Source organism: Nicotiana tomentosiformis, chromosome 7 (genome assembly GCF_000390325.3).
Source record: "Nicotiana tomentosiformis chromosome 7, ASM39032v3, whole genome shotgun sequence".
In the NCBI taxonomy this organism is placed as follows: Eukaryota; Viridiplantae; Streptophyta; class Magnoliopsida; order Solanales; family Solanaceae; genus Nicotiana; species Nicotiana tomentosiformis.
The window spans coordinates 72,526,182-72,549,701 of NC_090818.1; the positions used below are offsets into that span (position 1 = coordinate 72,526,182).

The 23,520-nt window shown below is 36.7% G+C and overlaps 1 protein-coding gene across 1 annotated transcript; it reads left to right on the forward strand.

Annotated features, from left to right (window-relative positions):
* Positions 1 to 13,596: 13,596 nt before the first annotated feature.
* On the forward strand, positions 13,597 to 14,225 carry LOC138895796 (uncharacterized). The gene is made up of 2 exons (XM_070180528.1): positions 13,597 to 13,778; positions 14,009 to 14,225. The coding sequence occupies exons 1-2, from the start codon at positions 13,597 to 13,599 to the stop codon at positions 14,223 to 14,225; spliced, it is 399 nt and encodes a 132-aa protein (XP_070036629.1).
* Positions 14,226 to 23,520: the final 9,295 nt, after the last annotated feature.

A 23,520-nucleotide genomic window follows, 5' to 3' on the forward strand; every position in this document is an offset into this window, starting at 1 on the left:
AGCCGTTCGAAGGTCGATACACGTGGGATGGTGTTTCTAGAGTATTGTTTGGCTTGCTCGGTATTAGATTCGGCTCTTTCGAGGTAAGTAACACTTCTAATGTTACACCCCTTATTTTCATACATGAAAGTACGCCATAAATAAATTGATGAAAGCTCGGAAAGGAGATGTTACATACCGCATTTTTGTACGTTAAAGATTTGTCGTAAGTTAATCGACGTAAGTTCGGGAATAAGATTTGTTTTTGGATTATAAGCATTATACTTTTTCAAACAAGTGATGAGCAAATTCGTGAAAGTGAGAGGGTAAACGAATCAAAGAAAATGAGTTTCGTTGAAGGTTGTTGGTGTGGGATAAAATACGGCCCGAGCTAAAATACCTGATATTTATGGACTAGTACCATACAAGGTACCACATGGCCATGATAGTAAGGTGTACAAAGTATGTTAAAAGTGAGTAGTATTTTAAGTAAGTTGGGATAATTCTTAATTATTAGGTAATGGGATATTACCTAATTAATTAGAGAATTATGTGAATATCTGATTAATTGTGAATTTTTGGTGGAAGATTAACAATGTAATTAAAGAATTATGAATAATTATTAGGTGGGAAATTTTTCCCAACGTGGCAGCAAGATTTGGTCACTTAAATGACTCTTGAATCATATGGCAAGGTGTCACATTTAAAGGATTATGTGGCTTAGTCATCAAAAGTATGGGCCCATACCTAAAGGCTTAAAAAATCATTCTAATTTATTTTGTGTCTCTACAAAGGAATGAAAAGCTTCAGCAAGAAAGTTTCATCCAAGATCATACATGATAATAACGTAAGTTACTTCAGTTCATGCGAGAAATCATAACATAATATCAACGGAATTTTGCGATTCTAAGAGAGCACTGTACAATCTTTCTCAAGAACATCATATGAATTTTTTTCCTACTTTGATCTGCCGTTATGTGTTGTCGTAATTGACGTGTGTTAGAGGGACTGTCAAGAGAATCGGTTCAGGTATGTTAAGGCTATCCCTTCTTTCTTTTGGCATGGTTAATACGATACAAACGAAACGAGCAAATGCACAACTTCCATAAATGACTCTATTCATAGAAATACTAGAGGTTCCTATGTTCTTGATTCCCCATATGTCTTATTATTCTTTCGTCTGTTCATGGGTCTCAGAAAATACGTAAGTTGATAAAGTTTATTTTATGATATTAATTAAAGGCATAATGGTCTTATGACATTCCGAGAGATTTTATTGATGTACTTCTCATGCATTGCATTCATTTACATTGACCCATGACCAAATGACGTTATATACGCATATATATGTATATTATATGTATATGGGATATGGCTAAAGGTTACAGCGTTATATACGTACCACCACCTGATCAGCTGGTATACGTTGTTGATTTTTTCCACAATGGCCGATATGATATGATGGGATGCCCTTAGAGACTTGATGATGCTATGAACACATGTACCTATGCACGACATGACATTCATACGCATATGCATGACACTATAAGTATTTCATTATTTACAGAGTTTTCCAGACTTACAGGTTGAGTCATGTACTCCATGTTTCTTCCATGTCTTTTATATACTTATTTATGTGCCTCACATACTCGGTACATTATTCGTACTGATATTTTTTGTTGGGGACGCTGCATTCATGTCTGTAGGTATAGAAAATCAGTTTGACGAGACCTCATAGTAGACGAGGTTAGCATTCAGCGAAGGATTGGTAAGACTCCACCTCATTCGGAGTGCAGCTGAGTCTATGAGTTATCGTGTCAGAGTTTTGCTATAGACTTATGGGTAGGCCGGTACCCTGTCCAATTTGATGTTAAATACTCTTAGAGGCTTTGTAGACAAAGATTCATTTTGTACAGTATGTCAGAGGCCTTGATGGCCCATATGTATTCATGTTTAAAGAAGATGGGTCAATGTATATAGTGTTTTTCCACTTATAGTTATACATTACGAGGTGTAGCCATGTTGGCCAAGTTACCAATGATAGTACGATAAGAAAGATATGTTACGTTGGTACTCGGTTGAGTAAGATAGCCGGTGCCCGTCGCGGCCTATCAGTTTGGGTCGTGACATCTAAATTTGGTGCTTAGGGTATGAATCCTTGAACATACGTGTTATATGTTTGGTGTTGAGGTGACGCACATGCTAGCTGACGGGCGTGTGGGCGTGCACCGTGTGAATTATGACTCAGTTGATTCTATGATACTGTGTAGTTACCTAATCTTATTTTTATCTATAAAATGTCTACGTTTTAGAGAAATTGAGCTGTGAATCATGTTAGAAATTATGTTAGAAATCATATTTAGGCTATATGCTTATTCTGTTGGGACCCACTGAGGTCATCTCTGCCGTTTAGTTATTTGCTTAAATTATAGTTACATACTCACTCATATTCATTCATTCGCATATCATATCTCAGTCTCTGTTATTCTTTGTTGTCACATCATGTTATCATTATTTGGGTTGATTGGCATGACATTTGTGAGCCCGAGAGGCTAGAGAGATTAATGATTTAGTTGGGGCCTGAGAGCCGTGTTGTGAGAGATATTGTGGATCGGGCTGCACGCCGCAACATGCTATATTGGCTTTATATATATTATTATTATTAACATTCTATATGAACATCGTATTCTATATGAACATCATAATGTAATTTTGCTTCCGTCATAGAGCCGATCCAATCATTATATTCCACTTATTTTAAATTGTTTTTAACCAGTCATCACGCATAATACATTGATAATAATATTCTAAAGTATTTTGCTTTTTATTTGAATATAAATTGATGTAAATATTGAATGAGAGACAATTCATGGCACATGAGCATCTAATAAAAATAAACCAATCAAAGAAAAAATTTATTAAACTTCGATATATAGTAGAATTGGACGAACTTGTTCTAGGAAACCTAATCTAATATCCATTAATTGTTTTGAGAAATTTGTAAAGGAATCGATTACTCATACTGAAGTAAAAATAAATAAATTAAAGGGAACAATCTCCTCTTATTATTAGAACCACTTTATTATCATGTAAAAGAAAAATATTCATATAAACTTGCCCCTATAATTTTTTATCTTTTTAATTAGATTTTATATTTTTAAAAATTATGATTTAATTATTTTCTTATTATTTAATATTTTAAAATGAACTTAATTTATGTGAATTATGTAGTAACTCCTAATATTTAGGAACATAAAATATATCATAAAAGATACTAACTTAATTTAGTTTTAGCTTTATAGGAACTAATACAAATTAAGACTTTAAAGGGTAGTAAGAATTTTTCACTTTGTTTAAAATATTATAAATATTTTTAGAGCGTATTACTAATTTTATTTTTTACTACATGACTTTATTTTAGACGTGCCTTGTTATAAAGAATTGTAATTAGGAACAACAATTCTTTTAGAAAGAAAATTATGGACATACTTTTCTAATTCAAGTTGGATCAACGTTGTAGGGTCGAGCATATGTAGAATTTAAATCGAAAAAAATTTCATTAGTCAGTAATTTAAAATTAGATCCTTAAATTATAGAAATATTTAAGAGCATAAAATCGATCAATATTTTAGGAATATTTTAGTCGTTCAACATTTAACATAAATTACTCGTGCTTTAATAATAATATAGATAAAACCAATTTTGCTTCTTTATTTTCCTTTTTCATTTGAACTATTTGCTTGCTTGATAAATTATATTTTATTAAATTATTTTGTAACTATGACCGTTTCATGTGATAAGTTCCTAATATTTATTTATTTAGGATGTTGAAATCAACTAAAATTTTATTTATTAAATATTTATTTATTTGAATCATGTCGGAAGTCTTAATATTTAGAATTTTAAAATCAATTAAGATTTAATTATTTTATATAAATTATTTACTTAAGAAAAGATTGCATTTATTTTGATATATATTGCTATTTTAAAATAATTTGTTCTTCTTGTATATAAGTATATTTATTGATTGGCGTGACACACATGTACAATGCACATACACTAAAGCTAGTATGTTAAATACTAAGTTCTTCCATTTCAAAATGGTTAGTACTTTTTCCATCCCACTTTAAATGTCTTAAATTAACTTGATGATTAATTAACTAATCCAGAGAGCTATTGTTGCCTATATCTTTTAAGTTTTTGAGAAAGAAAAGTAGGTAATTATTCAACTAGGAGAAAATGACTACAGAACTTGTCCCTAAGGAGACGGCTAATGGGTTGAGGCATGAATAATAATTTGGAAATTTTGGCTTCGAAATTTAGGTATAAAATTCAGTGTGTGCATATTGCCTAATCTTTGATGAACAAGATACCTTGTACTTGTACCTACGTTGGTGGGTGAAAATATAAAAATTTATGAAAATTTGATGGTCAAAATTCAGGAATATCACCATCAAAGTATCTAAGTACAATTAATTGAGTGAAAAATAATTACTTACATTTTTCATGACTCATTTGCTAAACATTAGACAACAATTTTAATTATCGACCTTGAAGTTCTGTCCCTGAAGCAACCGGGGGTCAGAAGTCATATTTCTTTAAGTTTTTGCAAGTCTGAAGTCTAGCACGTCAATCACGAACAATCAGGCTATCATGGTATATTTTGATACAAGAATTGGCCTAGTAAAGGATAAACAGAGGCCCAATTCTTACGTGTAAAATCTTATATTATACTATCCAGACCCACTAGATCGGGTATTTTCCGAAAGCCCGGTATGCAAGCTTCTCGCGCTTTGCTTCAAATTGCGGAATGAAGAAATCTATAAGCGAATGAATTTTCCATGTCATTGAGATTTGCTTATTCGAACTGAATTTATTTTACAATTAAATTTGCTAGTTTTTTGGTTACTTAGAATAGGATAATTGCCCAACGACAACCAATGGCTAAATGGTCATAATCTGAATCGTAGTGTCACACGTTTGAGTTCCTCCGGTCAATTACAATTCAGTTAAGAGTTATCCTATTCCCCCCCCCCCCCCCCCTCCCCTCCCCCCCAAAAAAAAGCAAACAATTGTGTAATGAGTAAATTGTTACGCCACGTACTTTCAAGTTGGAATGCGTCTTAAGTAAATCAATATAAGCCGGAGGGTTTAAGGATCTTTACAAAAATAATGATGAGTTAAAACAGGTGTTAAAGAAGTATCGTGAGGGTTAGAGGCTAAACGAATCAAAGATGTTATAACCCGTATTTTTTGGGTAAAATTAGGGGTGCTTAATATTCAAAGGAGGTTGTGTTTTAAGGTAATTGAATCATATATTATTCGTATGTTATGTGTAGAAGTCAAACATTTTGTAAAACAAAAGTCGGCAAAAGTTATTACAAGTTACTTTCATAATTTTACTAAAGTTTTGGTCTAATGTCACTGAACTTTTCTCCCAATATACTTGGAGTTATGGGGTCATACACCCGCCAAATTGAAGGTCTACAAGTCTAGTTTTAAATACATTAAATTGTTCATCGATACGACATCGGAGTAAAGAGATATTCACATTTTCGCGAGACTACGCAAACATCTACCTTTGAGATCCACTTGAGGCAGTGGAAACTTTCAGGTTGTATAAAGTGTTGATACCCAATTTTTTCCTCATGTTTTTATAAATGTCATATATGCTTTTATAATATCATTCCTGCATCATCACCAATTTACAAGAGTTATATAAGTATTTTCTATAATTTTCCGTAATGTTTAAAGCTTTAAAATTAATTTTCTTGCATTTAAATTACTTGAATATATATTAATTACCCCTTTAAATTATTTTATGATGACTTAATCATCCAAATTTATTATTTTCTTCCACATATATATTTCATAATATTTTTTACTTTATTTTATATAATTATATTTATATTTTAAGGCTATTTCCATAATTTTACAATAATAGCCTATAAGCTATGCCTAATTATATTTATTACATTATTCATGCTAAAATAGCATTTTTATATTTTTATAATGTTAATTATTATTTTCAATCATTTTATTGCATAAGTAATATTTTACTATTTATTAATTATTTTATTTAAATATTTTTGTGTATTTAAGTCTTAGCCCAATTTTAGGCTAATTTTCGGACAAAAAACAAGCCCAAAATATTTGTCCATCTCCAGTTCACTCTTCAACAACCCAAGATCAAACAACCCTCTTCAAAAACTGGTTGCGACCCGACTTTAACCCGCCCGCTCTCCTTTCAATCTTGGCCGTTGATCTCAAATGATCAACGACCCAAATTAAGCTGACTCATTTTCATATATCCCTCCCCACTAACCCTAGAGACCCATTCCCCACTTCAGCGCCTCTGCTCTCTCTATTCCTCTCTTTTTCTTTACAATCCCTAGCCGTTGTATCTCTAAATCCTCTCTGAATCCGGCCCCAATATGGAATCCTTTCATGATTCTCTTGCCTTATTCTGCTACTACTCACGCGTTCATGGTGTTACTTAGTATTTACCTAACTTTGGTAAATGCTACCTTTCAGGATGGGCCTGATTTGGCTCTAATTTTGTAAAGATCTGACCGCTGTTTCATCTATATATACTCTACAATGAACGATTCTTGCATTTCCGATCAGATTCATGGCCATTGGATTCAACTAGGGTTTAAAATTTTGATTTATTCGTGTTTGATTTATTGTTTTCCATGTTTGATTGTTCAATTTCTACCACTATATAACCCCTCCCCAATTTCCCCTTTGAAGGAACCTCATTTTTGTTTTACTGCTATTACTCTCACTATTCTCCTCTTTCACTCATTCACTTACTCTATTACACTCTAATATTTTCTGAAACTATTGAATTCTTGGCCGGTTGAAAGCCTAGGCCATAATACTATTAAACGACCTCTTCCAGTGCAAGCACTGCTCGGAGCCCTTCTCGAGGCTCTTGTGAACTCTAAAGCACTGGGGATTTGAGGTTTCATTGTCTTCCTTCAATTGTTGCTGCTGAATCACTGCTGAGATGTTAAGTTCCTCACTCTTTTGCTTGTTTATCTTTGCAACTGGTTAGTGTTCTTTATCTTTACAAATCAAATTACTTCCCTCCTATATGATTATGCTTATGTGAATTGTGGGTGCCACTATTGTTTGCCTCATTTTCCCTGTTGTTTATGAAATTTCTAATGTTGTATGATTATCACATGTTCTACTGACTGTCAGTCTCGATGAGGTTTCTTCTACCATTCTGTGTGTTCTGATATTACCTATGTCCAAAGCTTCTAGATGGGTATCTTGTTCTTTTCTAGGTGCAATAAAGCTCTGGCCCTCTTAAATGTTACTTGAACTTCTGTGATCCTTCTATTGTGCTACCTTTGTTTTCAATCATGTTTGCCTTAATGTCTCTCTGTAGTTTTAATGCCCTAATTCTATATAGGTTCTACTTTTAGAATCATGAGTAGTTAACTAAAGTAATTCCTGCTCTTTGTATGTTTGCCTGGTTCGAATGTTAAACCTGATCAATGCCAGGTGAGAGTGTATCTTCATACTCTGCTTTGGATTCTTGTGTTAAAACTTACTAGTAATTCATATTTTCCCAGAAATTGTTCCCAAATGTATTTTTCCCTCTTCATGCTAAGTCACTCATACATACAACTTTCAACTTACTTACTTTCTTAAAATGATCATGTCAATGTGAATCCTGAACCTTTCAAACTGTATATTTCTATGCTACTTGCAAGCCTCAACACTATACTATAGTTTCATGTCTTACTACCATTTTGGTTGCCACAACACTATTCTATAGGCCATGCTTGCTAGTGCTAGTTTGCTCAGTTTTATGTCTATTGTTATCTTGGTATGTACAATGGAACTTGCTATAGACTTGCATTCTCAGAATTAGATACCTGCCTGCTAATTAGCTGTTGTGCAGAGTTTTCAATATTGTTGATCTTTAATTTCTTAATAAGTTTTCTTATAAATACTTACTGCTTGTCACAAACTGACTTACAAATCTAAGTTATGTTTAGCACTGCATATGTCCAGTATATGTGTTCTGCATACTCTCTACCTCTTATGTGTGCTTATGTGATGTTCAAGTGTGTGTCTTACCCTGGGACGTGTAGAATTCTTGCTTTTGTTAGTTGTGGTATTAGGGTCCAAATAAGCATGTGCTCCACCTTAGAATTTGAGTTATATTAGTGATTTGGGGTTTGTATGAGTTGCCATTCGTTCTTTAATTTATCTATAACTGGTAATGGATGGGAAAGAGAATTATTTTGTTGTTAAGCCTGGACTGCTGAATCTGGTTCTTGGTACTGTAGTTTCGAGCACACTATCTGTGCGTGGGATATGGGCTTGTCCGAATTTTGAAGCCATTTGAAGGCCCAGATGCATTGCTGGGTTGTTTTATATTTATGATTAGGCATATAGTTATTCCATTTTGAGCTGTAATAATTTGTATAACGAATGATGGGGAGTTAATAAAAGAGGCTGGGGTATTCTAATACTTGCACGAAATGGTAGAAAGTATGACTATAGGGTCTATGTGTTCTATTTGCTATTACATCTAGCATGCCCTATTTGTTGCACACCAATAGGAACCATGCATATAGGAATCACGCACACACTTGACTTAACTTGTCAAATATGCTATACTGGTTTCCATGTCTACTATTCAACGTTTTTAGATAATATGCCTATAGGATAAAATAATGCAAAATTTTCGCTAATCTAGATACCATGACTATGAGGTTTAATAATTGGTCAACTGCTTCATGTTACTTTTGTACTGTCCCACTTAGATGACGTGCCTATAGGTTTGAAGTATTATAAAATCAAGTCAAATTGTCAAATGTTAGGAATCCTTCCTATAGGATACTCTCACTCGCCTAGAAAGTCGTTTATGAAATAAACAATGTTAATGCTGGACTCTCAAAACTGTTTCACTGCCTAATTATGTAACTATTAGAAATCATACCTATAGGACAATGTCGCATGCTTAAGACGCATATCTATAAAATCAGCACTATTAATTCTGAGCTTTCTAACAGTTTTATTGCCTCATTGCATAAACAATTTAAAGATTATGCCTATAAGGTTTGTAATACCTATAATCTCCGAATTCAGAAATAACACGTTGTTTGCACGATGCTGGAATTCAGAATCACCTAGAGATCATCCCTATAGGACTTAATGACTCTAAGTCTTAATTCTGAAATTGTCTACTGCCTAATATAAGAATTTGATCACGTGCTTTTGTGCTTACGTGTGGAGGTCAACTTGAAACTTTCATTGCAATTGTGTGCAGTCCTATATGTTTGAATGTCGCCTAGTTTTATCATTTTGAGTAACCTAAGTGAGGTCTAGAACCATCTAATAGTAGGTCCAAAACCTCCTGAACCATAGGCATGGGACGAGTAGTGCACGCATAGGATACAGTTTAGAATTGAATTAGAGCGCCTCTAAGTAATAACTTCAATATAGTAATTGGGTAGCAGGAGATGATAGTCTGTGCCCGCTAAATAATATGAGCAACCCCTACATCAAGGGAGTTGCGAAGCATTATTTATGTTGCACGGGGTAATACTTTAGGCTAAAAAAATTAGGACCTCCCCTATCCTTTTATATACTTGTTGTTCACACTTAGTCATAGATCGACACAATTGTACTCTTTGTGATTTTTTAAGACTTGTATCAATTAGTCATATAGTTATTTTTTATGTTATAATAGAGTTTTCAATTTCTACATCTTTCTTTGCTTATTTGATTACCTAGCTTAATTATCTAATCCACATATTATAAATTTCGGTCGGGACCCACAACTGTAGACCTCGAAGAGTGCCTAACACCTTCTCTTTGAGATAATTTGAGCCCTTACCTGATCTTTGATAGCGTTGACTAGTCAAATAGAGTTATTTTCAAATAGGTGCCCTATCACACCTTAAAATCTTTAGGTGGCGACTCTTCTCTTTTAATACCCACTTAAAAGAGTTATCACATGTCGAAACCCGCTTTCGAGAGAAAATGAGACGCGACATAAAGAGCGACTTCACTTCGTTTTAACTTATATTTCTCACCCAAATCAGACCCAAAATACTCCTAATAACTATCTAAAGGTTCCCCTACCGCCCCAGCTAATATGAGTTTATGACATGTTTTCACCCCCGAAAAGTTCGTAGAGATTTTGTTACTCGTTTCCTTCTCTTTGCATGTGATTTGGAGGATTCTTCAAGGTGAAGTAAGAATGGATTCAGGTTTTCCTTATTGTTTTGAGGTAATAATCTCCCTCTTCATCTTGTATTGAGTGCATCTATGTTTTGGCTAAGCTATTAAAGCTAAAACATGTGAATCGATGACCGTGAATCGGACATTGAGTTGTTATATGATGTTGGCCTGTTTTAAGGTGTTCTTGTGATGTTAATATTGCTGCTGGAGTTATGAGAATGTCTTATATATGATATGTTGATGTTGCTGATATGAAGTTTAAAGGAAATAAAAGTGTAGGGAAGAGTTGTGTTATTTGTTATAAGCCGAGCGCTCAAGTTATGTACGAGTTTCCTTTAGGATATTGTTAATTTATATTGTTGGGCTGTTATTGGTTATTCTTAAGGTTGTATTGTGGCTGAAAATAAGTATGAATAAGTGAATACATTTGTGGTTAATGTTGTTAACAAATTCTGGAAAGAAAAGGGGTTTAAAGCTATAGTTTGTTTAATCGTAAACCAAGCTTGCCGTTTGTTGTACTATTGCTTGAGTTGCTGGTTGTTGATGGTATAATGTGGCTATAGTATTATTGTTATTGTTGTTGTTTGATGCTAGGCTAGAAACTCATATTTTAGTCGTAGTATTGCACTCTAATTACTGCATTTTACGTATGCTTGAGCTTAAATGATAGTGAATTATACTTAATACGTATTTTATGCCTTGCAGGAAGTGATTCCGAGTTCAAAAGTTAATTTGGAGCTAAATCGATCAATTTGGAGCTTTGAAGTATAAGTAAAAGCCCAATAAATTAAGTCGGGATCGTGTTCGGAGGTCGTGTACCAAGTCTGGATGTCAAAAGAAGATGAGACAATTTCACTCTGAGAAATTAACATTGCCAGCGCCGCATGGGGCGCTGCAGGGCGCGACGCGGCAGTGTAAAAATGGCTTGCAAAGAAAAAATGCATGTTCGCTGATAAAATACACAAGCGCGCGTGTGTGTGGAAAAAATCGCAGAGCAATTTCTACTTCGCCTTGAAAAGGGCATATTCGTCCGGGGTTATTTTTACACGATATAAATACACAAATAAACACGATTTTGAGGGTGTGACCAAACTTGGAGAGGAAAACAAAAGTACGAAACACTCGGGAGCACGAATTTGAGCAATTCTTCCATTCTTTCTCTAGTGTTCATTGATTTTATGTTTAAAAATATTATTTTTGACGATTGTATGAACATGAGTGGCTAAGAACCCTATTGTTCTAGGGTCATGGGTGATACATGAATGTTGATGTTTGAAGTTTAAATTGACGAATTTGATTTTATCATATTGGGTTATTTATTTAATTCAGTTCTTAATTATTTTGCTGAGTAGCTAATAGCGAAATACTATCTACGAATCTAGAGTTGAACTCGAAAGTGAGAATTCTAGATTGCATATAGAATTAAATAGAGCAAGTTCTTGAACCTGGGCATTGGGGAACGGATTCGCAATTAGGATAGACATGTACCTAATTGCCTTGCTTGGTTGAAATACAGGAAGTGTAAATGCATTCTTGTTAATCGTAATTCCATAGACATATAGGCATTAAGTTAGCTTGAATAGGCGAGTAAGAACTCGACAAATTCTTATGAGTAATATCAACCCTGTCAATCAACAATCTAGATAAATCAATTAGTCATTTTAAGGCAAGAACGCAATACGATTGTTAGCTAATCCGTGACCTTAGAATGTCATCTCCTACTGATTGTTATCCGAAATTGCTTAAGTATTGTGGATAATTTCTAGTTATTTCATTACTTGATAGTTCTTTTTAGGTAGTAAATTAGTCAATTATCTATTTTGTGAGAAATCACTCGAATCGATAAGTTATTTGAGTTTGAATCAGTCAAAAGTTAATTATTAGTCTTTGTGGGAACGATACTCTACTCATTACTCTATTACTTGACGACCACGTATAATTGCGTGAGTATGTTTGGTAGCAACAAGTTTTTGGCGCTGTTGCCGGGGTCTTAGAAATTAGCTACTTGACTGAGTTAAGCTTTTATTAGTTATTTGTTCATGTTTTAATATTCAGTTTGCCTTATTTGTGTTAACGCATAATCTTCTCTTGAATACGGAGGAGTAAAAGCGCAAACAACCTCTTTCCTCTTGATCCCGTAATTGAACGAACACTTCACAGAGTGAGGAAGGAAGTCGAAGCTAGAACTAGAATAGAAAGAGAGTTGGACATCGCAGTTCAACCACAGCCAATAGAGATGACAGGTAATGAAGAGCGTCTGGTGATAGAAGCTGCGAGGCCCAATCTTGCTAATATGACTCAGGCTATTGTGAGGCCTAATATCACAGGGCATTTTGAACTCAAACAGTACATGGTACAACTGATTAATTCCACAGGGCAATATGTGGGTCTATTTCATGAAGACCCGCAGAGTCACATCCAGAACTTCTTGGAAATTACAGACACTTACAATTATCTGAACGTTTCCAAGGACTATGTCAGGCTGACACTGTTTCCCTTTTCATTGTTGGAGGAAGCTAAGGAATGGTTGAAAAAGGAGCCTACGAACTCAATCCACACTTAAGATGATCTAGCAAGGAAATTCTTAATCAAGTTTTTCCCCATTAAGAAGACAAAATCGCTGAGGAGCCAGATTCTTGGGTTCCAACAACGGGATGGAGAGACACTTCGTCAAGCTTGGGAAAAATACAAGAAGCTACTCAGAGACTGTCTGTATCACTGTCAGACTGATGAGGTGTTGGCTCACACTTTTGTTGATGGGCTAGACGAAACATCAAAGATGACCCTTGATTCAGCTTGTGGGGGGTAGTTTCATAGCGAGGCCATACAGTGAAATCCAACTCTTGCTAAATAACTTCACTGCTAATGATCATAATTGGCAAGGAGATAGAGACTCATGAAGAGCAATTAAACATAAAGAAATAGGGGTGATTGAGCTTGATGACTTCTTAGTCTTGAGAGCAGATATTGCAAAATTAGCAAATCAGATGAATAGAATGGTAATGCAACAAACACAACAGATGCAACATGTATAAAAGATGTCTATTTGTTGCGAACTCTATGGTGACAGTCATACGAGTGACATATGCTCCATGAATCCTGAATCTATTTACTATGTGGGGCAACAGAGCAGAGATCCGATGAATCATCATGCACAATATGGGAACACTTACAATCCAAATTGGAAGAATCATCCTAACTTCTCATGGGGCGAAAATCAGCCGAATCAGAATCATTATAGGCCCCAAGGAAATTTCAATCAAACTCAGAAGCCACCCCAACAAATAGAAGAGAGTACGAATGACTTGCTGAAAAATTTGTTGCTTGACAATCAATAGCTCATGACCGATTTCAGAAATCATGAGAGGCAAATAGGGCAGTTAGCAGTGAATCAAAATACTAGACATGCAGGTGCCTTTTCTATTGATACAGAGAAGAACCCCTCAAGCTAATGCAGTTACACTCAGAAATGGGAGGGAACTAGAGGAAGTGCCAAAAAAGATAAAGGACAAGCTTGTACCTGAGGGGGAGTTGATTCCTAAGGCAACAGACGAGTCAAAGAAAAATGATACAAGTTCAAAGCCAGTGTACATGCAAGGCCACCACCACCTTTCCCCCAGAGATTGCAGAAGAAGAATGATGATCGCATGTTTAACAAATTGATCTCTATTCTGAGCCAGGTTCAATTGAATATTCCTTTGGTAGATATACTTCATGAAATTTTAAAGTATGCTAAGTACATAAAAGATATAGTGGCTCACAAGAGGAGATTGACTGAATTTTAGACAGTTGCACTTACTGAGGAGTGCACTTTAAGGGTCCAAAACAAGCTTCCTCAAAAGCTTAAGGATCCTGGTAGCTTCACCATCCCTGTGCGAATTGGTAATATTGATGTGGGTCATGCGCTTTGTGATTTGGGGGCAAACATAAATCTGATGCCCTTGTCCTTGTTCAAGCAATTGGGTCTGGGAGCTCCAAGAGCAACCACTGTGATGTTGCAGCTATCTGATAGGTCCATAGCATACCCTGAATGAGTGATTGAAGATATGTTGCTACAAATTGGAAAATTCATCTCCCCAGCGGACTTCATTATCCTAGATTATGAGGCTGACGAACAAGTTCTAATCATATTGGGACGACCTCTCTTGGCTACTGGTGATGCAATTATTAAAGTGAGATAGGGAAAAATGATTATGAGGGTGGACAATGAGGAAGCAATCTTTAATGTCTACAAGGCGATCCAACTTCCCCGCCATTATGAGGAGCTCTCTATGATATTTGTTGTGGAGGTGGATGAACAACTTCTTGACACAAGTTTATATCTAGAAGATTCTCTAGAGAAAGCACGCATGTTGTTCGATAGCTTGGAGATTGATGATGAGGTTGAGGAGATAATGCATATCCTAGATGCATCATGTGCTTACATGCAGGGCTTACACCCCTTTGAGCCCCTAAATAGGCCAAGTGGGCCTCCTCCAAAGCCGTCGATTGAAGAAGCTCCAAATTTGGAGCTTAAACCACTGCCCTCTCACCTTCAATATGCTTATTTGGGTAGTTCTAATACTTTACCTGTTATTGTTTCTTCTGACTTATCTAAATTACAGGAAGAAAAGCTGTTGAGAGTGCTACGTGAGCACAAGCGAGCAATTGGGTGGATGATGTCTGACATTAGAGGCATTAGTCCAGTTTTTTGCATGTATAAAATCCTCATGGAAGATGGACACAAGCCAAGTGTAGAGCAACAATGTCGCCTAAACCCAATCATGAAAGAGGTGGTAAGAAAAGAAGTGATTAAGTGACTTGATGAAGGTATTGTATTTCCAATCTCTCATAGCAAATGGGTAAGCCCCGTCCAATGTGTTCCTAAGAATAATGGTATTAGTAGGTTCAAAAAAAATATTTTTTTAAAGTGTGGTGCCTAAGGATCTCGAGTCCGTAGTATGGTTGAGTATCGAGCTTTTGCAGCAGATTATGAAACGGGACTTGGAGTACTCTGTGTTATCTTCAGGTTGGGGTCTTGTATGCAGTTCGATATGCCGATAATGCGTCGTCCAGCTTCCCGGCCCAGTCCTTTCTATTTCCACTTAATGTTTTCTCCAGAATCTGCTTTACCTCTTTGTTTGACACTTCCACATGACCACTCGTTTGGGGATGATAGGTAGTGGAAACCTTGTGCTTAACTCCATACTTTGCTAGAACATTATTCAACAATTTGTTGCAGAAGTGAGTTCTTTCGTTGCTTATCAACACTCTTGGAGTCCCAAAGCATGTGAATATGTGCTTCTTTACAAAGTTTACCACTACCTTTGCATCAATAGTAGGAAGAGAAATGGCCTCCACCCACTTAGAAACATAGTCGACCTCCACCAAGATGTACCTGTGACCATTAGAGTATGGGAGCGGTCCCATAAAATCAATCCCCCAAACATCAAAAAGCTCTACTACCAGAATGTTTTGCAAAGGAATCTCGTGCTTCTTCGTGATTGTTCCAGTTCTTTGGCACATGTAACACTTTTTAACAAAGGCATGTGTATCCTTAAATAATTTTGGCCAATAGAAACCTAATTATAACACTTTTCGGGCGGTTCTATCCCCACCGTGATGAGCTCCGTATGGTGAAGCATGATAGTCATGCAATATTGCATTCATATCCTCCTCAGGGACACACCTTCGTACCAACTGATCTGCGCACTGCCTATATAGGAATGGCTCATCCCACGTGTAGAGCCGCACATCATGTAGGAACCTTCTTCTATTATCGGGTATCAATTCTGGTGGCGTCACCCCACTTGCAATAAAATTCACATAGTCTGCATACCATGGGGCTTCACTTAAGGTCATTGCTAATAAATGCTCATCAGGAAATGTTTCTTTGATTGACCCTCCTTCAGCTACATGGCTCCGATTTTCTAATCTGGACAAGTGATCAGCCACTTGATTCTCTGTCCCTTTTCGATCTCGGATCTCTAAGTTAAATTCTTGCAAGAGGAGGACCCAGCGATTAAAAAGATAAATATGGATATGGACTTAGCCGGTGAGAAGATATTACTATATCTCAACGAGCTTGATGAGCTTAGATTGCACGCATATGAAAATGCCAAATTGTATAAGGAAAAGACCAAGAGGTGGCATGAAAAGCATATCCAGCATCGCGAGTTTGAGCCATGTCAAGAAGTTCTCTTGTTTAATTCGAGGTTGAAGCTTTTCAATGGAAAGCTTAAGTCTCGATGAGCAGGTCATTTCGTTGTGGTAAGTGTTAGGCCTCATAAAGCGGTGGAATTGCGTGATACGAGCTCAAGTAGTACCTTCTTGGTAAATGGGCAGAGAGTAAAACATTATTGGGTGGTGACATTGCACGTCACAAGACCTCGGTAGACTTGGCCAATGCTTGAAAATGTGTTGAGTCGTGCCACGACGTTAGATCAGGCGCTTGTTGGGAGACAACCCAATTTGTTTTTTTATTCTTCTACCCTTTTTTTGTTTTGTTTAGAATAGTTTAGATAATGATAGTTTAGGATTATTAGATTTTAGGAGTTGTGAGACTTGTTTGGGCAGGTACAAGCATGAATTGGACATAAAATAAATACATAATAGAGTCGGGGTGCAACCTGTGAGCTAAATATCGAAAACGAGGCGGACTCTGTCAAAAATAATCTAATGTGCCGCGTAGGGCGCCGCGCTAGGTGAAATGGCTCTCATGATAAAACAAAAACGAGCCTCTGATAAAATACACTACCGCGCCGCATGGGGTGCCGCTCCCAGCGACGCGGCAGTGCAAAGTTATTAACAATATATATATATATATATAAGTCTTTTAATCAAAATACCTGTTCTTTCCCCACCTTTTCTTCATTCCGTCTCTGAACTCTCTCCTCTCTAACCCTCCCCAATTCCCCCATTCTCCTTCTTCTCAAATTCCTTCCACACACACACTTCCAATCCCCTCTATTCATCTTCAAGGTAAGCATTCCTCTCATCTCATCTCTTTTATTTTAGTAGTGGATTGTAGTAGTTAAGTAGTTTTAGTTTATTTTGAACCAAACCCTAGGTAAATTTATTTATGCAATTTGTTAGTTGCTTTGCCTATTATGGTTGAAAATGGTGCTTAACTTGTGAAGTATTCACTTCTCTTGTGATTACGGAGATTATTGTTGTGTTTTGATGGTGTGGAATTAATTTATGTTGAAGCTTGGTAGGGGATGCCCTTATAGCCGAAAATTAGTGAAGTTGGTAAAAAAGATTTGTAAACTTGATGTTATTGTGAAGATGTAGTGATGTCATGGTTGTGGTGTGAGGTGAATTTTCTTTGGTTGTATGGTGAGTCTACCCCAATTTGAATTGACAATAAAAAGGTGCAAGATATGCCTACAATGTGTTTGCTGAAATGTCTAAGTGACATAAAATTGTGTAGTATTGCAAATTGAGAAACGAAGTGCTTTGTGGGATATAATGCTTGATGATAAGTATGGGGTGGGATGCCATGTTTTATGCTGTGAAACTTTAACTTGTTAGCCCCAAGTTCTAATTGATTGACCACCCCATGCTCATGTGTTGCTAGGTGCCAAATGAGGTGTCCGATTCATGCTATTGTGCTTGTGTAGTGTTGTATTATATCTTAATTTGTTAGTAGTAAATTAGACTAAATTCTTGTTTTCATTGTTTGTTTTGTTTTTTAATTTTCGTGATTACTAGTTTAGCTTCTTAATTGTTTCTCTTACACAAGTGTTATCTGTGGTTTTGTGTTGGAATGTTGTGTTGGTGGTTAAGTGGACTGCTGATTGCTTGTGGCGTACTTCCAATGGGGTAGTCTGAGTCCCCGATATATATTTTACTTGTGAACATTCCAATAACATAAGTGTGGGGTGGTTACCCCGTTTGATCTTGCTTTGTTTTACATGTTGTGGCTAACATTGTTCGTCTTGTGCAGGTACAATGTCTCTCCGCCCAAGCAAACGTTCTAATACAGGTTCTTCCAAGGTTTCCTCTAGTAGCCGTCGAGGAGGTAGGTTGGCACCTCCCCCCGCCCCAGTGGAGGAGGAAGAGGAGAGCATTGATCCTGATGCGGATGTGGTGCCAGAGTGCAAATTTGGTATTTGGGCTGTCCCAGCCCATGCTCGATACTGGTTCAAGACGTTTGTCCCTGCAGTGAACCCAGCGCCTGAGGTTGCTATTGACGATGGGAAGTTGTCCCTCAAATATAGTGAGATATACAACAACATTTGGGCTTTGGGTTTTGACAGTTTGTTCTGTCCAGGTGATGCGGTGAACGTGAACCTGGTCAAGGAATTTTATGCCAACTGGCAACTTGAGGCCAACCTGGATGCTGTGTACGAAGTGCGAGTATGAGTTAAAGTTATTCCATTCTCTTCCAAAGTGATCAATTGGATTATGGGCTTCACAGAGCATTCCCACAAGCTCTTTCAGAGGTTTCTCCGTCGGCCAGACTATCCGGCTATCCGCCGACAGCTTTGTGGCGCTGACTCTTCTGTTGCATGGACGCGAGATGGGAATGAATTCCACAAGGACATTCAGAAGGGAACATTCCAGCATCCATCCAGGGTTGTTTTGCAGTTAATTAATGCCAAAATCATGCCCACTTAAAGTGACACTGATATCCCACGGCTGAAAGTGTGTTTGATATATGCCTTATTGACACGGATGCAGTTGGATATTGGAAAAATCATGTTGTCGCACATGGCTAAAGTGCGACCACTTGGGGCCCGCCGCCTATACTACCCGAGTATGATCTCTCGGTTTGTTGCGGGCGACCTTGTAGAGGAGGGGTTTCACTATGACCGGACCATCCCAGTGACATATCCTATCAAGGCCTATGATGTCACGTCAGTGATAGAGCCTCCTGCTGCTGCTGTTAATTCGGACTAGAGGCTTGTTCGTGTTGAAGAGACACTGCTGCTGGTGTTTGCTGACTTCCGCCTTCGCTATGAAAGGGGGGAGACCGACTTAGAGGAGTTACAGCAAGATCACCCCCTTTCTGCTGTCACTCAGCAGTGGTTGGGATTGGCGAGAGGAGGACAGTTACCACCATATGAGGATGTGAACTTCGTTCCATCCGATGATGAGGAGTATTTGTGCACCTTCGAGGGTGCTGATGATTAGGCCACGGGCCTCAGGGGAGTCACCTTTTCACTCTTGATTTTACTGTTTTGCATTAGGGACAATGCAATCTCTTTTCCTATTAGCCAGTTGGTTTTGTTTGATTTGTTTGTTGCTTTCGTAGATAATATGGTCTGTAAACTATAATTCTAAATTCTATCAGCCTGTAATAGTTAGTAATTAAATGTTTAGTTTCAACTCTTCCCGACGATGGATTTCGTCGACTAGTTTCTTGAGGGAGATGAAGTCGAAAGATATGAAAAAAATAAAAATATATTTTGAAAATCCAAAAAATATGTCTTTTATTTTAAGTATTTTTTATATATATTTTTTTAGATAGTGTAACAATTTCCCCTTGGTTTTTCTTTGTGCCGCGGCTCTTTTCCAAGTGTTTTGCTTGAACCGGGTGTAGTTAAATCTTTTTATTTTATAGGAATAAAGAATTTTGAGTCACAATGATAATTTAAAGAATTAATTTTCCTTGAGATCATATGACTGGTAAGTGCCTTAGTTGTGACACCTATGCTCAATTCTTGACTCTTAAATAAGTTCCTTAGATTGTGTGATTATAACTTTGCTTAACTACTTTTACTAGAGAGTCGGGAAAGATCTAATCCTAAGTGAGTTATGTGCCAATATGTGAGTGAGGTTTTTGTGATATTCTGTGCGATGCATTTGATGTCTAGAACTTGCCCTGTGTGTATGCAAAGCAAAATAGTAGTCTTATTCAGTCTAGGAAGGGATATAGGCATTTCTTTGTTGAGCTAGTTATATGTCTGTGACCCACATGATTGAATGTATCTTAGTTAACCCCTTTGAGCCTGTAATCCTGCTTCTTTGGCAACCACATTACAAGCCTTACCCAATTTTTTGAATTAGCCATCTATTTGGCCCTGTTCACCTTTCATGAGCACTTGAATTGTAATGAACTTTGTAAAAGTTAAAGTAGAGGTTGGTTTGGGGTTTTGAGTGGAACTGTAGAAAAAAGGAGAAAGGTGCAATGTTTGAAGAAAATAAAATAAAATAAAAATAAAAATTGTGAGAGTCACTAGTAGAAAATTGGAAAAACAAAGTGAACTTTTGCCAATGGTATTTCTTATCTAGTTTATGCTTAAAGATCTGGGGAGTTAGATGCTATCATGTATAAAGGTCGGGGTTGGTTCAACATAAGAGTGGGGTTTGGATTGTGAAATTGTATATGTATCAAAGTGCTCAGGGAGGTGTAGCCACTATATCTATATGTATCCAACCCGTCCCACAGCCTACATTACAACCAATTAAAGTCCTACTTGATCCTTGACTGAATGAGCTCGATTAGTAGAGTAATACACTACGGGCAAGCCTATGGTACGTCTTCTGTTGCACATGAATTTTGATTCTGAGAGTGATTTAATTCTTTCTATCTTGAGTTTCTAATTGTTCTTGAACGATATTGTGAGTAGAACTATTCTCTATTGTTTGCGTGAGGGCACATGATTTGCAAAGGTAAGGTAACATCTTTGACCTCTGTGTTAGAGTAAGTGAGCAGGTTGTGATAAATGCGTGGTACTTTTGAGTCGAGTCTTGAGGGTGGAATGTTATGATATGGTGCTCAGTCTACTTTAAATATTATTGGCATGGTGTGTTAGGGAGGTTGTTTGATGAAAAGGTCATCCCTAGGTGAAGTGTAGTTTAATTGCTCGAGGATGAGTAATGGTCTAAGTATGGGGTGTTGATGCTAGGCTAGAAACTCGTGTTTTAGCCGTAGTATTACACTCTAATTACTGCATTTTACGTGTGTTTGAGCTTAAATGATAGTGAATTACACTTAGTACGTGTTTTATGACTTGAAGGAAGTGATTCTGAGTTCGAAAGTTAATTTGGAGCTAAATCGATCAATTTGGAGCTTTGAAGTCTGACTAAAATCCCAATAAATTAAGCCGGGATCATTTCGAAGGTCGTGTACCAAGTATATATGTCAAAAGAAGATAAAACAATTTCACTCTGAGAAATTAACACTGCCCGCACCGCATGGGGTGCCGCAGGGCGCGACGCGGCAGTGTAAAAATGGCCTGCCAAGAAAAAATGCATGTTCGCTGATAAAATACACAAGCGTGCCGCGGGGCGCGACATGTGTGTGCAAATATCGCAGAGTAATTTCTACTTCACCTTGGAAAGGGTATATTCGTCCAGGGTTGTTTTTACATGATATAAATACACAAATAAACATGATTTTGAGGGTGTGACCTAACTTGGAGAGGAAAACAAAAGTGCGAAACACTCGGGAGCACGGATTTGAGCAATTCTTCCATTCTTTCTATAGTGTTCATTGATTTTATGTTTAAAAATATTATTTTTTATGATTGTATGAACATGAGTGTCTAAGAATCCAATTGTTCTAGGGTCATGGGCGATATATGAATGTTGATGTTTGAAGTTTAAATTGACGAATTTGATTTTATCATATTGGGTTGTTTATTTAATTCTGTTTTTAATTATTTTGCTGAGTAGCTAATAGTGAAATACTATCTACGAATCTAGAGTTGAACTCGAAAGTGGGAATTCTAGATCGCATATAGAATTAAATAGAGCAAGTTCTTGAACCTGGGCATCGGGGAACAGATTTGCAATTAGGATAGACATATACCTAATTGCCTTGCTTGGTTGAAATACAGAAAGTGTAAATGCATTCTTGTTAATCTTAATTCCATAGACATATAGGTATTAAGTTAGCTTGAATAGGCGAGTAAGAACTCGACAGATTCTTATGAGTAATATCAACTCTATCATTCAACAATCTAGATAAATCAATTAGTCATTTTAAGCCAAGAACGCAACACGATTGTTAGCTAACCTGTGACCCTAGAATATCATCTCTTACTGATTGTTATCTGAAATTGCTTAAGTGTTGTGGTTGATTTCTAGTTATTTCATTACTTGATAGTTTTTTTAGGTAGTAAATTAGTCAATTATCTATTTTGTGAGAAATCTCTTGAATCTATAACTTATCTGAGTTTGAATCAGTCAAAAGTTAATCATAAGTATTCGTGGGAACGATACTCTACTCATTACTCTATTACTTGACGACCACATATTCTTGCATGAGTGTGTTTGATCGCAACAATTTTCAGGTTGTTATTGATGGCATTTTGAATTGGGAGGAACCGAAATTTATAGGGGAGGTACTGCCCAATTTTCTAGAAATGAGCTTCTAGATTAGAAATACGTTTTAAGTTGTTCAATAGCTTAACCATAGTTTTGATGTCTTAATGTAGGTTTAAGTACGTCAGGCAATATATACATATATATATTGAGCCGCTGACTAAGCAACAAAGGTATGTAAAAGGCTATCCCTTCTTTCATTGGCACGAATCCATAATAAGAGAGAGTTAGACGAATTGTATAAGAGAAACGCGTATCGTAGAGTTCATGTCTCTATAGGTTTTACATCTTCCCGAATATTCTCATCATATCTTATTGAGAGGGGTTCTTATCCGCTTCATGTAATTTCATGATATTGGATAAAAGTAGAGAAGTTACATACACACCTTCATACATTCTACTATATACATGAAGTATATCATTATATACATATATTTTTTGTTTCCTTGCCACTTGGTTAGTGAGAGATATTATTGTCTGGCCACTTGGTCAGTGAGAGTATATATTTGCTTGGCCACTTTGTCAGTGAGAGTTTATATTTGTCTCGCCACTTGGTCAGCGAGTGTTTATATTTTCCTAGCCACTTGGTCCGTGAGTTTTTATATTTCCTTGGCTACTTGGTCAATGAGAATTTATATTTGCCTAGCCTTACGATCAGTGAGAGTTTACTGTTGCCTGTCCACTTGGTCAGTGAGAGACACCAAGCCCTATATGTGGCCGGCTAGCTATGATATCACTATATTACATTGCATTGAGTCGGAACAGGTGAGTATGTCTTATAGCATTCTTTGGCTTCCATATTACAATGTACATCAATTCAATTTCATCTTTCAGTTATTCTATTGCCTTACATACTCGATATATTATTTCGTACTGATTTTCCTTTTGTCGGGGGTACTGCATTTCATGCATGCAGGTCCTGATAGATAGCCGGATAGACCTTGCTAGTAGACAGAGCCAGACATCAGCTTGATTGGTAAGCTCCACTCTCCAGAGTTACCATATCTAGACTTTAGAGACCATTTTGTATATATAGATTTGATGGGGTCCCGACTATGATGCAGTTCTGTTAAC

Coding starts and splice junctions, on each gene's coding strand:
- LOC138895796 (XM_070180528.1), top strand. CDS start 13,597: ATGCAGGTGCCTTTTCTATTGATACAGAGAAGAACCCCTCAAGCTAAT. Junction 13,779..14,008: donor GATACAAGTTCAAAGCCAGT/GTACATGCAAGG, acceptor GTGCACTTTAAG/GGTCCAAAACAAGCTTCCTC.